This window comes from Anabas testudineus, chromosome 22, assembly GCF_900324465.2.
Source record: "Anabas testudineus chromosome 22, fAnaTes1.2, whole genome shotgun sequence".
In the NCBI taxonomy this organism is placed as follows: Eukaryota; Metazoa; Chordata; class Actinopteri; order Anabantiformes; family Anabantidae; genus Anabas; species Anabas testudineus.
Window position 1 is genome coordinate 16,141,030 of NC_046630.1, and position 13,307 is coordinate 16,154,336.

The window sequence follows — 13,307 nt, forward strand, 5'->3', positions numbered from 1 at the left end:
GTTCTCACACATAACTAATATTTTACTTGGCAGTATTTAAAAGCTTTTTCGTTATTAGCCTTTATCTATTCACTGATATTACTATTAACAGTTCTTATAGTAAGGATCCTGTTTAAAACATGCAGGGAGATTATAGTAACTTTTAATCAAATCAATGAACTTAAACAGACAATAACATGCACACAACCCCCTCTCCCAAAGCTTTCTTAAGCTGGAGATATAAAATATACTTACTGTTGACTGCACGGTTGCTCATGCAACATGGCACCCTTACATAGCCTGTATTGATTTGGAGCATTGGTTGTGCTCATCGTTAGAAATTAACACTACGTGTACACATGATGAAATCTCACGTATGTGTACAAATTCTGCTGTTATATTCAGAAAAAGAATATACAATGACACATCATAGCCAACATCATTTATCAGTTTTTATTGAACAATACTGAAAACAATATTTGTAGTGCACTTTGTAAAGCCTTTATCACATTCTCTGACTTTCACTCTGATGTACCACAGTCCTGAACGTGCTTGCAAGAAAGATAACAGAGCAGTATTGAATAGCCAAGAGATGGCTCATCAGAGGAGATCTGATGAAATTATAAACATAGCTTAATTGCACCTGGTTGCACCATCTAAGAGAAATGAAAATGGCTGCACTGGACAGTGCTTGGCTACACAGAACAACACTGAGGTGATAGAAATAAGCGCATAGCTCCACAAACTACTATGTAATTAAATTTTGCCCTGCGGGAGTCCATAATATAATGCACATTTCATTGGCGGGGGCCATCAGATGTGGGTGTGTTATTACGCTCTGGAGGAAGCACCTTCTGGGCCACCGCGCGCTCTTGTTCATAACCGTGAGTGAGAAAGTACCATAAATCAGAGGAGATGGTTTTGTGTTATTATTTCTTAATAATAGTTCTTCTAATTAGCTGCTGAAAATAGGGAGGTTTTACTAAACTTAGAGTGAACGAATCAGAGAAGAGCGTGGAGGCTGACTTCGCAGGATTCTCTGCAGTTGCGCTTGTGTGAGTGTGTGTGTGTGTGTAGAAGCCCGAGGAGCTGACCTTTGACTATCTACAGAGCATTCATTAACCTGATGGCTGACACTGTTTCAGTGTGACCACTGCTTTAATTGTACAAAGGCTAAATCCTGGTGTCACACAAAGGTTGACGCATACAGCCACAACCCTGCACATGTACACAGCTAAAACTAAAGATAAATGAATATTTTATAGCTTTTTATTATGCTCAAATTAAAGCTTTCACTTAATTGTGAGCCATTTAATCTTTACCCACTAACAGTAACTTACTGTGATGGATTCTCTGAACACAATAAACAGCATCCTTCACATACATTATTGTTAATAACTTATTTTCTAAGCATGTTTGTCAACCTAGAATTGCAAGTTTGTCTCAGTGAGCTTAAAAATCTGATCAGAAATCAAGACATGTTCACACACATACATCCACCTACTACCCGCAGCAACAACAGGCAGGAACTCCACCAGCCTGTAATGTCTACAACAACTGAAGTAGAGAATCTTTCCCATTTGAAATCTAGTTTCGATTCCCTTCATTAAAAATGCACTGTGTGCACACTGAATTGTTGATCAAGAGATCATTTCTTGCTTATAAGCTCTTCCAGGCTTCTGGAGCACTGGAATTTGTTGTGGAACAGAGGTTTCTGACTGTGGTCTGTCCCACTTTGCCCAGTGGGTGGTGTAGCTGGTGGAACAAATTGATTTGTTTTGCATTCCAAACATACAAAGGATTCCCAAAATGTGACTGGCTCGGCTACAATAGTGACATTCTGGTAAACAGAGCAACTTATTCATCACTTTTTTTTGGGGGGGCTTGACTTATCTTGCAGGTGCTACATTCTTGTATACTTAAACAAATACCGTTCAAAAGTAATTGTGGCAGTTTCGAAAATTGCTCACTAATTTAGTTAATGAATAAGCATATATGTAGGCAAGTATGTAAAAATTACACTGAAACCTTAACTCCCAACCCGTATGAGTCTCTTCTCCATCTCTTATGTGAGTAATGGTACTGTAGAGTTTTGTGTGGGGGTGTGTGTGTGTGTGTGTGTGTGTGTTCGTGTGGCTGTTTGACAGTAGGAAAACAAATCATGTGTTCAGTAGTTACATTATACAAACACAGTCAAGGTCAACCTTGCAGAAACCACTACTGGCTGCTGCTTTGTGTGGGATTTATTGCTTAAGGAGAGAATGGCAGCAGTGTTGAGCTATCATGATGAGAACAGGCCTTAAAACAAATTCCTTAGATTGAACAGTGAACGCTGGTAATGATCAATAAGTTTTACAGCATGTTTTGCACCCAATTAGTGTGTTTTTCATATGAAAGCTGGAAATTGAAAAATGGATGTTTTTCATTTACTACCCTAATAGCTTTGTATAAGAGATACTTAGTAATCATTTCCGTTTCAGTAACGTTACCGTGGTTGATGAGTAGCTGATGATCTCGCTGATTTTAATGGGCTTGAGTTGTGCGCAGCAATTAGGTAATAGACAGTAATTTGAAGCAATCAGCTGTTTTGAAAAAAAAAAAGAAACATCATAAACACCATTGATCGTGACCGTGAACTAGAAAATGCGGAGAGCAGATATCTTTAGAGAGATTACAAATAAATCCAGCCTGTTTAATGAGCTAATTGATTAGTTATACTTGTATTTGTATGGTCTGACAGTCGCCTGGAGTGTTGTGTGTTGACACTGCGTTGGCAGAAATTAGAAATTAGAAGATGTCGAATGAGATGGATTTGTAAAAATTGTGTGATCTATTATGTTATCTATTATATTTTATAAAGAAAAGTGTGTATATACAGAACATGAAAGTAGAGAGGGTCGCTTTCGCTGTGGAAAAATCTTACATTCTTAACGGTGTCGTTTTCAGTATTTTCTGTTGCATTGCCCCTGAGGATCTTTGAAACCTGCCCAAACCCCAAGAGATGATTTATAAAACACCTGGTCATCCATCTGAGGAAAAAAAAAAAAAAGCCACTTTGCTTTGCTGAATTCCTGAGAATGTTGGCTGTGAGAAGATGCTTTTTTTTTTTTCCAGCAGTAGTGTGTTGATGCATTTTGACAGTATTGTTTGTGACTGATGGGGTCCTCTGTTGAAGTGATGGAGCCAAGAGTGACAACCTGGCGGATATCATGCAGTTTCCAGCTGGTTATTTTTCAACCTGGGACACTGTGCTGCGTGAAGTGATAAAGTGTGATGAAATTATAAACACAGTGATAAAGTGTGTTCCTCTGTGTGTGTGTGTGTGTGCGTGTGTTTACCAGGCCCTTTCCATCGGAGGACACGGCTCTGAATGAAGATGATGTGTATCGGAGTCTCGAGGAACTGGCAGAGTAAGTAATCTTTCTACCATCATTGCAGTGACATCAATTCAATCCTTACTCATAGAAACCACATGCATAACTTGTGTAACCTTAACCTGACTTTAATCCTAAAGGAAAAGGCGTAAACACTAAATTGGATGGCGAGCATTGATTTGTCGAAAACGCATTGATAAAGAAATGCTGTAATAATGCCATACATGCAGATATCACACATATTGGGGTGTTTCAAAGTGAACTGTGTTTGCCACATCGTCTGATTTCCTCTAACTGTTTATAATTACATAAGCTTGTCACTCTGCCTGTTACCATAGTGACACCGGTTCTGGCTTCTGGCCTGGCCGCCTTTCTGCCCGCCTCGGTGGCTGGCTGCCTGGTCTGGTGTGTTGTTATGTGGAGTGGGTGGGTTTCTCTGGGTGTAAAAGAGAGTGAAATGGCGTTAGAGTTGGCAGCGGCTCCGGCGGTGACAGCGGCAGCTCCACCAAGATTAATGGAGAATAATTTGTTAACCGCTCCGAGATGGGTGTCATTCATCACAGAAAGATGGGATGGTAGGAGAGCATGGGAGCTATACAGCAGATCTATGCCTGCTGAATGCATGATTGTGAAGATCTTTAGGGGATGTGGGATGTGCTCTTGCCAGAGAAGAGAAGTGCCAGCCAAGCAGGCTAAAACTGGATTAGAGTGCAGCTTAAACAAACACGCAGCTCCGCAAGCTTGAAACGCAGGCCTTTACCTTGAATACTGAACTGAGTCTGTAGAATATAGTAAAGACATGTCAACTTAAATATTTTATTACACAAACAAAATTTCATTATGCACACTGTAGCTAGTGCAGCAGCTGTGAAACAGTCAGTTTGGGCCAAAGAAGGAGAGACGAGGGGCGAGGTGGTCAGTGATTTGACCAAAGTCAATTTTAAAATTTTCATTTTAAAAGGATACGATGTAAATCCACCAGAAAATGTCCAAGTGGCTAAAGTTAGCTCCCTGCTTCCTGATTGCACTTTAAAATCCATCCTAAAGAAACGTCACCTGCTGGTTACTTGAAACATCCAGCGGCTATAGCGAGAGCACGGCATCCATAGCAACAAGTATCACAGGATCTACCAGCAAAGCAAGTGGGGATTTAAAGCCTGATATATAGTGAATTTATGTCTATAGCTGGAGGTTATGCCTTTCATTTGCCTTTAACCTCCAAACCTGCAAAATCTCCACTATGCACAAATGGGCTTGGCCCCGTGGCTTCAGCGTCGGTGAACCTGTAGCTCAAATTCATCTGTTTCTCTTAAATGGTCAGTGGTATTGTGACACGGCACGCTCTGTGTAACCTATAGCTGCAGAGGTCTGGGTCCTACTGTATTAATCATGCTGCTCTTGACCTTTTACAAAGAACATGTGTGCATTTCATTTCATCAATGAACAGCTGCATAATTGATTCATCAGCAGGTCCTGCACATAATAGAGTTGAACACACTTAGCACATAGGCCACGCTAGCAATAACCTTACTCTCAAAGACTTATTAATTAGCCTGAAATATTGATGCACGCATGATTTACGATCAGCACATGACTAAACTGCAAGAGTGAGGGACAGGACAAGGATGATCTTGGTGCAGTCACAGTAGTCATTTTTATGGATGCTGTACTAAGAGCCTCTAAGAGGAAGAGGCAAGTACAGTGACAGGACATATGGCGTCATAAAAACAACAGCATGTTGGGAATAAAACAGCAATATTGTCCCGTGAAATAGTTAACGTGAAAAAATAAAATCTGCGCAGCATAAAACAGATTACAGCAAACAATAAAAGTCCATAAGATGACATCATTAACTTCAGTGGTAAGATGACAGAGGACACTAACTGTTATGGAAGGTAATCTATAAAAATGGATTGGGAGGTGAGATTTAAAAGCAGAGCAAACGTTAAATGGAAGACCGTTCCTCCAGACCGGGCAGCAAACGATCGATCAGCATTTCATTTTATCTGGAGGAGCCAAAAGATTTGAACCGGTGGGGCTCAGAGGTCTCTGAGGACACCTGGAAGCTCAATCTTCACTTATGTACAGATAGTATTAAGCTATTAAGCTCTTTATTTTATTTATCAAAACTTTGTCAAACTGTTGCAGTTTTGCGTAAAGTCTGCGAGAGAACATTTGTGCTGGACGGTGTGTCAGGTTAGAGGTTTAACAGAGGTCACCTACAACGATGATTTCCATATTTACAATATTACGTCAGAAGAATTCATATCAAGTGAGAGGGATCGAGGCTTTAAGTTGTCAATATGAGCTCCTCCAGAAAGGACTGCTGTAAATAAATGACATTGTGATTCTGAGATAGGTGCACTTGTGAAGCATGCCCCAGTCTGCATTCTGCTGGGCTGTGTCTGTCTGCAGGAGTGTCTGAGTCAGGTACAGTCCAGTCTCCTCCTAATTGAGGTCTCCCAGGTTAATGTGCTAAACCTGGCCCGCACTTCCTTCCTTTGGCTTACTGATGTCAAATCTTCATTCCCCTTAACTCAGAGTCTTCTCCGTCTGGAATGACTCTATCCCGGAGTTGACAAAGCATGAAATGGGGGTGGACCGGGTGCAGTCGCCAAGGGACTTTTTCCTCTGCGAAAGTCACATATGGATTTCCATTCCGAAGCAAACCATGTCACAAGCCCTTTGTGTCACTCTTTTGCAGTTTATTTTGCTCCATTAATCCCCTGGGCAGATTGACATGAAAAGTCAATAGCCTGAAAATGGAGGAAGCTTAGTCTAGGTATTATACACTGCAAGGTATTAAGTCACTTTTTATAATGAAACTTTATGTAGCCACAGGAACACATTTAGAACAAACTATTTTGTGGAGACAGCCATAAGGAAAATATAGATTAATTCGCTTTTTATTGGAACCACTTTATAGTATATTGTATATTATATATTTATTGTATATCTTAATAATAAAAAGTAAATAGTCAGTCAAATGTTTACCATATTGCTATTTAAAAACGGTTTCCAACATGACATTTTAACCAAAACCAATACTAATGTTTATAACCCTTGAACACAAATAATAATATATATTATTTATATATATATTAATTATTAAATAATAATAATAGCAACTGTACATAGAAAATACATATACTGAACGAGATTGTCTATAAGAATAAGAGAGAAAAGTACAGAAACAGCAGCTGTACAGATGCAGTCTGGCAGCATTATCATGAACTCCTCATACAACATATCTTGAAACAAAAAATAAATAAACTTTCTGTTTTAAGAACAGTTTGGCTTTCAAGCTAAATATTCCTCTCCTCTGTTAACTCTATATCAAGGAGCAGAGGCTAGCAGGCCTGTCACTGTGTAATCAGACAGAAAAAGTCCTCAGGACTCCTACTCTGTCTCATTGATGCATTTTGATGCATACACATGCACACACACTCAAATGCATCGCGATGATTCATTAGTGTCCACTAAGACCCAGTAGACACAAGGATATAAATAGAAAAGCTGCACTGTCCCTCTTTTATTGTTCTTTCTAGCAATGACCAGACGCACACACTCTGCAGACTCTGACACCCTGAACATTAAAAATAAACATGAAGATAAAAATTAACCATATTATTGGCCACAGTTTAATTAATAGAAACCATTAACCTTTACCTTTAACCTAAAATCTAAAATGGGATAGAATTTTAATATTGATATTCAGCACTGAAATCTGAGACTGATCATCGATGAAAATCACAGCACAAAGTCATCTGAATACCGGGTAAAAAAAATTAGATCAATTACGTCAATAGAGGTTTTGCACTGAGTAAAATTTCAAATGTAACTCGAATGACAAAACTCTGAGATTAATCATTAATTATTGATGAGAAACATTTCACTCATCTAGATCTGGACAATGACTAAATAACCAACTGAGAAAGACAAATCTCTCCTAAATGTCACCACTCGTCAATACAAGCTAACATTAATGTGAGGACAAGTTCCACATCAATATGGATAATGGATTATATACATTTCTAGTCTGAGGTTATTCCTAATGTTCTGCTTTCCTTAGAATATGCAATAGAGGTATCAGACTTGCCTCCAGCTCCTCCTCCGTGCAGGACTACTCTCAGATCTTGCCCCAGCTCATATCCATATCACCACACCAGACCTCCCACATATAATATTTTCTCTGAGGGATTAGAGCAAAATGAAGTACTGTGCAACATCTGCTTTCACAAAACCCCTCCGTCATGCAGCGCACCAGTCTCCACGGAGCACACTGGAGCTTCAGAGTTCAGAGAGGAGACGCTGATGGAGCAGCGTCGGCTGGCCGTTGTCCTCCCACGCAGTCCTCTCAGTATTCAACATGAGCCACTTTGACTTAATGAAGAAAGAAGCAGAGCGCAAAGAGTGAACCACGCCACCTCAATTAAAACTTCAAACAACCCCCGCACAAGCGTGACGGCAAAGTTCAGTGCTTGATTGAGGGGAGTTCTTTTTTTTTTTTTTTTCTCCTGTCATTTTTATCCCATATTCACACAATCTAACGTAGAAAAGTTGTCACCACGGCACCAGTAGAAGGTCACATGTAGCCCCATCACAGAGAAAATGTAAAAAAAGTCTTTTAGATCTGTGCCCATGGAGCCTGTTTGAGAATATTAGTGAATTGAAGTATAGAACATCCCTACAAGGTTTACTGTACAGTTGTCTGGATCTTAACATGAAATTAAATGGTGTATCTTGTTCAAGGATCTTTAAACGGGTAAGTTTATGTGCTGGACATCACGTGTAGATATGTTTGGATGTGACACTACTCATCCAGGACAGATCTTTTCATTTGCTCCTGCTCGGGCAGGTCGGAGCACAATAGCTTGAGCTGGTAGGTGTTAAGTGTCCCACTCATGCACGTTGAAGCAGGGCAGACATTTGCTGAGCCTGAACACTGGCCCTCTTTTTCTGAGAACAAAGGGGCAGCAAAAGGTCGGGCAGTGTTAAAGAACGATCGTTTGCCATTTGTAGGATTTACTCGTTTATATCCCTGAATTACAGACAAGGTGGGGTTGAAAGAGGCGTGTGTGAACTGGTGTTGTGGAAACAGCTGGAAGTGTGTGTTGTAGTTTGGCCTGCTGATTTTTCCCGCTCATTAACACTGCCAGAAGTTGGATCTCCAGCTGTGGTTGTGGTTGACAGAGCTAATGCGATCGATAAGGATCCTTTCTGTGCCCAATTGTTGCCTTTTCTGCGGAGAGGGGGGGAAAAAAAAGATGCTTCTGGGAGTCATTGCTCAGTCAAAGGTGGACGGGGAGACATGATACACATATTGATTTATTGTCACTTTCTAATAATAGCATTATATGTAAGATTCATCATAAATAACTGTATCTACCTCTTCATTGTGACAATAATAACAAAAAAAAACTAAGAACTCTTACTATTTATTTACAGTATTTAATCATTTATCTCCTTTTATGTTTCGAGCTCCTCATTTATTAACTACCTCAATATGGGCCCAACGCCAATGTGGTTTCCTGCTGAGGCATCTGCAGTGTTTCAATAAGTCTCCCGAATTAGAATAGCTTTTACAGTAGAGGGGGGAGATCCACAGTGAGCTCACAGAGCATGAGGATCTTCCCCGGAAGACGCTCATCTCCACAGTGGCTGTCAGTGCTCTGCTGGCTGCTCGCCTAATTAAAGGTCAGTTAGCTAGCTGGGTGCCAAAGCAACATAAACACATTAAAGGGAAATGCCACTCAATAACGCAGCTAAGTGAAGGGTTTTCAGTGTCGGGTGCTCGGTCCTCTTGTCTTGAACACCAATTCCCCTCTTCAGGCAGGGCTCATGAAAGATAACAAGCCCATAGCCGTTGGACTGCTCAGCGCCTTTCAGCTGTTAAAGCGGGGGACAGATGAGTGAAAGGATACTCTACAGTACATCCTTTACTGTATGTTTAAATACAGCTGTTCATCTGACCTGTGTGTGTCTATTTCCCCAGTGAGCACGACTTGGGCGAGGATGACATCTATGACTGTGTGCCATGTGAGGATGATGGGGACGACATCTATGAGGACATCATTAAGGTGGAAGTACGACAACCCATGGTAAGAACACAGTCTCTGCTGTTTCATCCCAAGGGATGTTTTTGTGATTATTTATTATTCATGTGTCACTAAACGCACTTAAAGTAAATGCTTCTTTCATGACTGGTGACAAATCTGACTTTTGAATTGCACTGCTTTACCTTTCCCATGCTGCAGATCAGATACATGCAGGTGAGTGCTGCTGTGTTTGTGACTCACCCCACCCTGTCCGTCACTTAATTTAATGAACAAACATATAACATCCCGAGAGAACGGCCTGCCAATTAGACCAGTGACCTGTGCACAGGGGAAAAGCAGACCCCATCTGGTCCAAAGTCTGATTCAGGGCCCGTTGGAGACGCTTGTGACTTCAGCTCGGTGACTGAGTGTAAACTGACGTCAGCGTTGGCCAACAGCTGCCACGCCGAACCTCAAAGCATGAGACAAATAAACTTCATCCTGCTGGCTTGGAGAGTTCGTTCCTATTGGCTGATTACATGCTGGATAGAGGCCTGGACTGGACTTGTATTTCTGCATTGTTAGCTCCATTTTATTGTATTATCAGTGCTGGTTATTAACAGCCAAATCTGTTCCAGATGGCTTAGTCACTCCCTGGTTGTACCGCTCATATGTTGCTACAGCAGAGAATTGTTTTAAACCATGATCACTAAGGATAAGAACTCACTTTTGTTATTTCAAAGAAAACGCATCTTACACAATACCGTGTATATGCTTTTGTTTGTACAGACACTTTCATCAGATAGACCTCATGAGAAATGCTCTATGTAGATCAGTTTGTATCTCTTATCACTTCTCCCCTGCACCCTTGAATATGTTTAACTTAACAACCTTGAATTCTGCCACAAATTCATACAGGTCACATGCCTCCCAGCCTGTCCATAGACCAATCAGCCACAACACTAAAACCACCTAATGGTTTCCGTCTTACTGTCAGAAGCTGCAGACTGGCCTGAGTGGCCACGTTGAGCCCTGGTCAAAAGCTCACATGCATCATTTTCTCTCAGTGTCATCACCTCCTAACTTTTACTATAACAACACCTGTATGCAGCCACACGGTGTGTGGGGGGGCATTATTATCAACAACTGTTGAAGAGTTGAAGCTTCTGGTGGCATTTTTTCCTTCTGTTCAATCAGCTGTTGCTTTACATTTATTTCCAAACAGTATGAAAAGCAATTAACTTATACACACAGTGTATTATCCCAGCACTGTGACGTTAAGTAGACTCGTATGCAGAAATATGCTCGAGTTGTGTCCATCACAGTGACTGTATGTGTGTTAATTTGTCTGCACTGCATTATCTCACATCATAGAGTATGGAAATAAATTTTCATATTGTTTGGAAATGAATAGAAACCAGTTTCTACTAAGGATGGTAGAAGACATATTAATATTTCTAAAACATGTTATCACTGTTAAAACAATGCTGGTCATATAGTATGTGCACAGAGGAAAGCTCTGCTGATCATATTAATCCAGGTGGTGATTTTTTTTTTATTGGCAGTATATAAAGTCCACTTGATTTGCAGTAAAATGACTAAAAGCTAAAAATGGTTAAGAGAATTAAAATATAAGGTTATCAATAATACACACTGTTTTTCTGGATTATGGAGTCTAATTGACCTAATTTGTCATTTGTCATTTACTATGTCACTGTAGAAAATGGGTATGACTGAAGATGACAAAAGAAATTGCTGCTTAGTGGAGATCCAGGAGACTGAAGCAAAGTACTTCAAGACTTTAGAGGACATCGAGAAGGTAGGTGTCAGAATGTGTGCACACTATGTGAACATACAGTGTCTTATAAGGTTATTATAGTTGTTTTTAATAAAGAGATCAACTTGTGTTATTATTTAGGCACAATATATTTGATAATACTCTTGATTTAGATGAAGATCCGATCCCATTTTATGACAAATTAATGCAGAAAACCATTAAATTCCAACAGCTTCACATACTTTTTCTTGCCACTGGTATGTGTGTTGATACGTTTTTGTAAATTCTCCTTTGTTGGTATATCGCGCCTGTGTGTCGGGTCACAGCATGGAAATGTCAGCTATCGGCAAATTCATTGGGGAGCAAAAATGTCACAGGAGCTAATCAATATAGTTATTATTGGCTCAGGCCCCACAGGACATGCTGATCCCTCAGGCTTTTAGTATAGACATGCATATGACATGAACAAGGACACATACTGTACTGTGCATACTGACGTTTATCCGAAAGGAATAATCTAGCCCTTATTACACACTACACATATAATTATATTTTATAAATTATTTGGTGCCATGTCAAGTCAAAGCATTGGAAGTGGAATACACAAATCTACTTTAATGCAGCCGCCCCTGCCTCACCAGGGAGATTATTGTGTTTACATTCTGTATCCTTTAGTTGAAATAGTGTTTCATGCCTCCTACAGTACGTACTTGTAAATAGATGGGTTGACAATAAAGTTCACCTGAGTCTTCCTATTAAAATCACTTATACTGCTGTGTGTGCTTACATACAGTAAGCTGTATGGTAATGGAAGAAGGGAACGTGCATCGAGTATCAGGCGCTTAAGTGACTTTACTACCACACTGACTGCTATGAATAGTAGTAGCAGTAACCAGTAGCCTGTTACGTAGCACATACCCTCAACACAGCTGCAAACAAACTCATAGTGCTTCACTGAAACACCAAATCCTGTCCTCTTTTCTCCCACACAAACTCTCTCTTTGTGATAATGAGCCATTATGAAGACCACCGCTGCTAACGCATCAGTTTCTGCGTTGACAGGATTTCAGCCTCGATTTGATGGAACGCCACAAATCATCCACTTCTCTAATTTCATTAAACTAAATGTGCATCCTGTGATTCCCGCATCAGACCAACACGAGACTAAATGAGAATAAATAACCTTCTTATGATCAGAGGCCTCGTTAAGCTTAATTGAGTTGGGGTTAATAAAGCCTATCATCTCTTCATCGCTTCTTAGTTGATCCATTTGTTATTATTATGATGATGGAATGTGACAAGCATAAAACAGCATTAGAGAAATAAGAGGCAGGTTTTTCCTCCTGTAAGCGTAAGTGCAGCATACAGAACAACTGTACAGTGTATATTTATGGCCTGAAGTTAAATAACTTCACACACACACACACACACACACACACACAGAGCAACAATATGCTGCCTCCGTCTTTTACAACTTTACAACTGCATTGATTTTCTGCAGTTAACTTTCAGTTGTGCTGTCCTTCAGATAGATTCTCGCGTATCTGCTAAAAGCTTTGCCAGAGCATCTTTAAAATGAGAAGTTGTTCTTCAGAGGGACTTTTAATAATATAGTCTCATGGAAAAACATGTCTTCTCTCTTAAGAACTACATGATCCCGCTGAAGCAAGTCTTGAGTCCGCAAGAAATGGACGCCATCTTTGTCAACCTTGAGGTGAGTAACTGCTCAAGCAAAGACGGTGAAGTCTATACAGCACGCTTGGGTGTGTCTCACACCAAGTGAATAATTCAATATATGTATGGATGGCTGACTGAATGACAGGATGTGTTGTATATACAGTTATTAAGAGTGTTAAAGATACTCTGATGCAGAATTCACGGTTGGATAAGCTCCGAGATTTTGGTTTCATGGTTCAGTGTTTTCATCACAGTGACAGAAAAACAAAACTTTTCATTGAATTATGATTAACACTTTCATTCCATCAACAATTTATGTACTATAAAAGAAATGTCTTCTTTCAATTGTAAAAATATAATTTTTTATTTTGTTTTTATTTACATTCCCAAATAAAAGATGGAGGGGACATTGGAAGAACTTAGTTTGGATTATATAACCCATATGTTTCTAACTTAATTAAT

The 13,307-nt window shown here is 39.9% G+C and overlaps 1 protein-coding gene across 6 annotated transcripts in view; it reads left to right on the forward strand.

Annotated features, from left to right (window-relative positions):
• Positions 1 to 13,307, forward strand: part of vav2 (vav 2 guanine nucleotide exchange factor) — a 151,970-nt gene that overhangs the window by 116,432 nt on the left and 22,231 nt on the right. For all 6 annotated transcript variants that reach the window (XM_026339653.1, XM_026339658.1, XM_026339657.1 and 3 more), the window contains 4 exons: positions 3,321 to 3,389; positions 9,349 to 9,454; positions 11,112 to 11,210; positions 12,814 to 12,882. In XM_026339653.1, the coding sequence (XP_026195438.1) occupies positions 3,321 to 3,389; positions 9,349 to 9,454; positions 11,112 to 11,210; positions 12,814 to 12,882 (343 nt within the window). The remainder of the gene's footprint in view (positions 1 to 3,320; positions 3,390 to 9,348; positions 9,455 to 11,111; positions 11,211 to 12,813; positions 12,883 to 13,307) is intronic.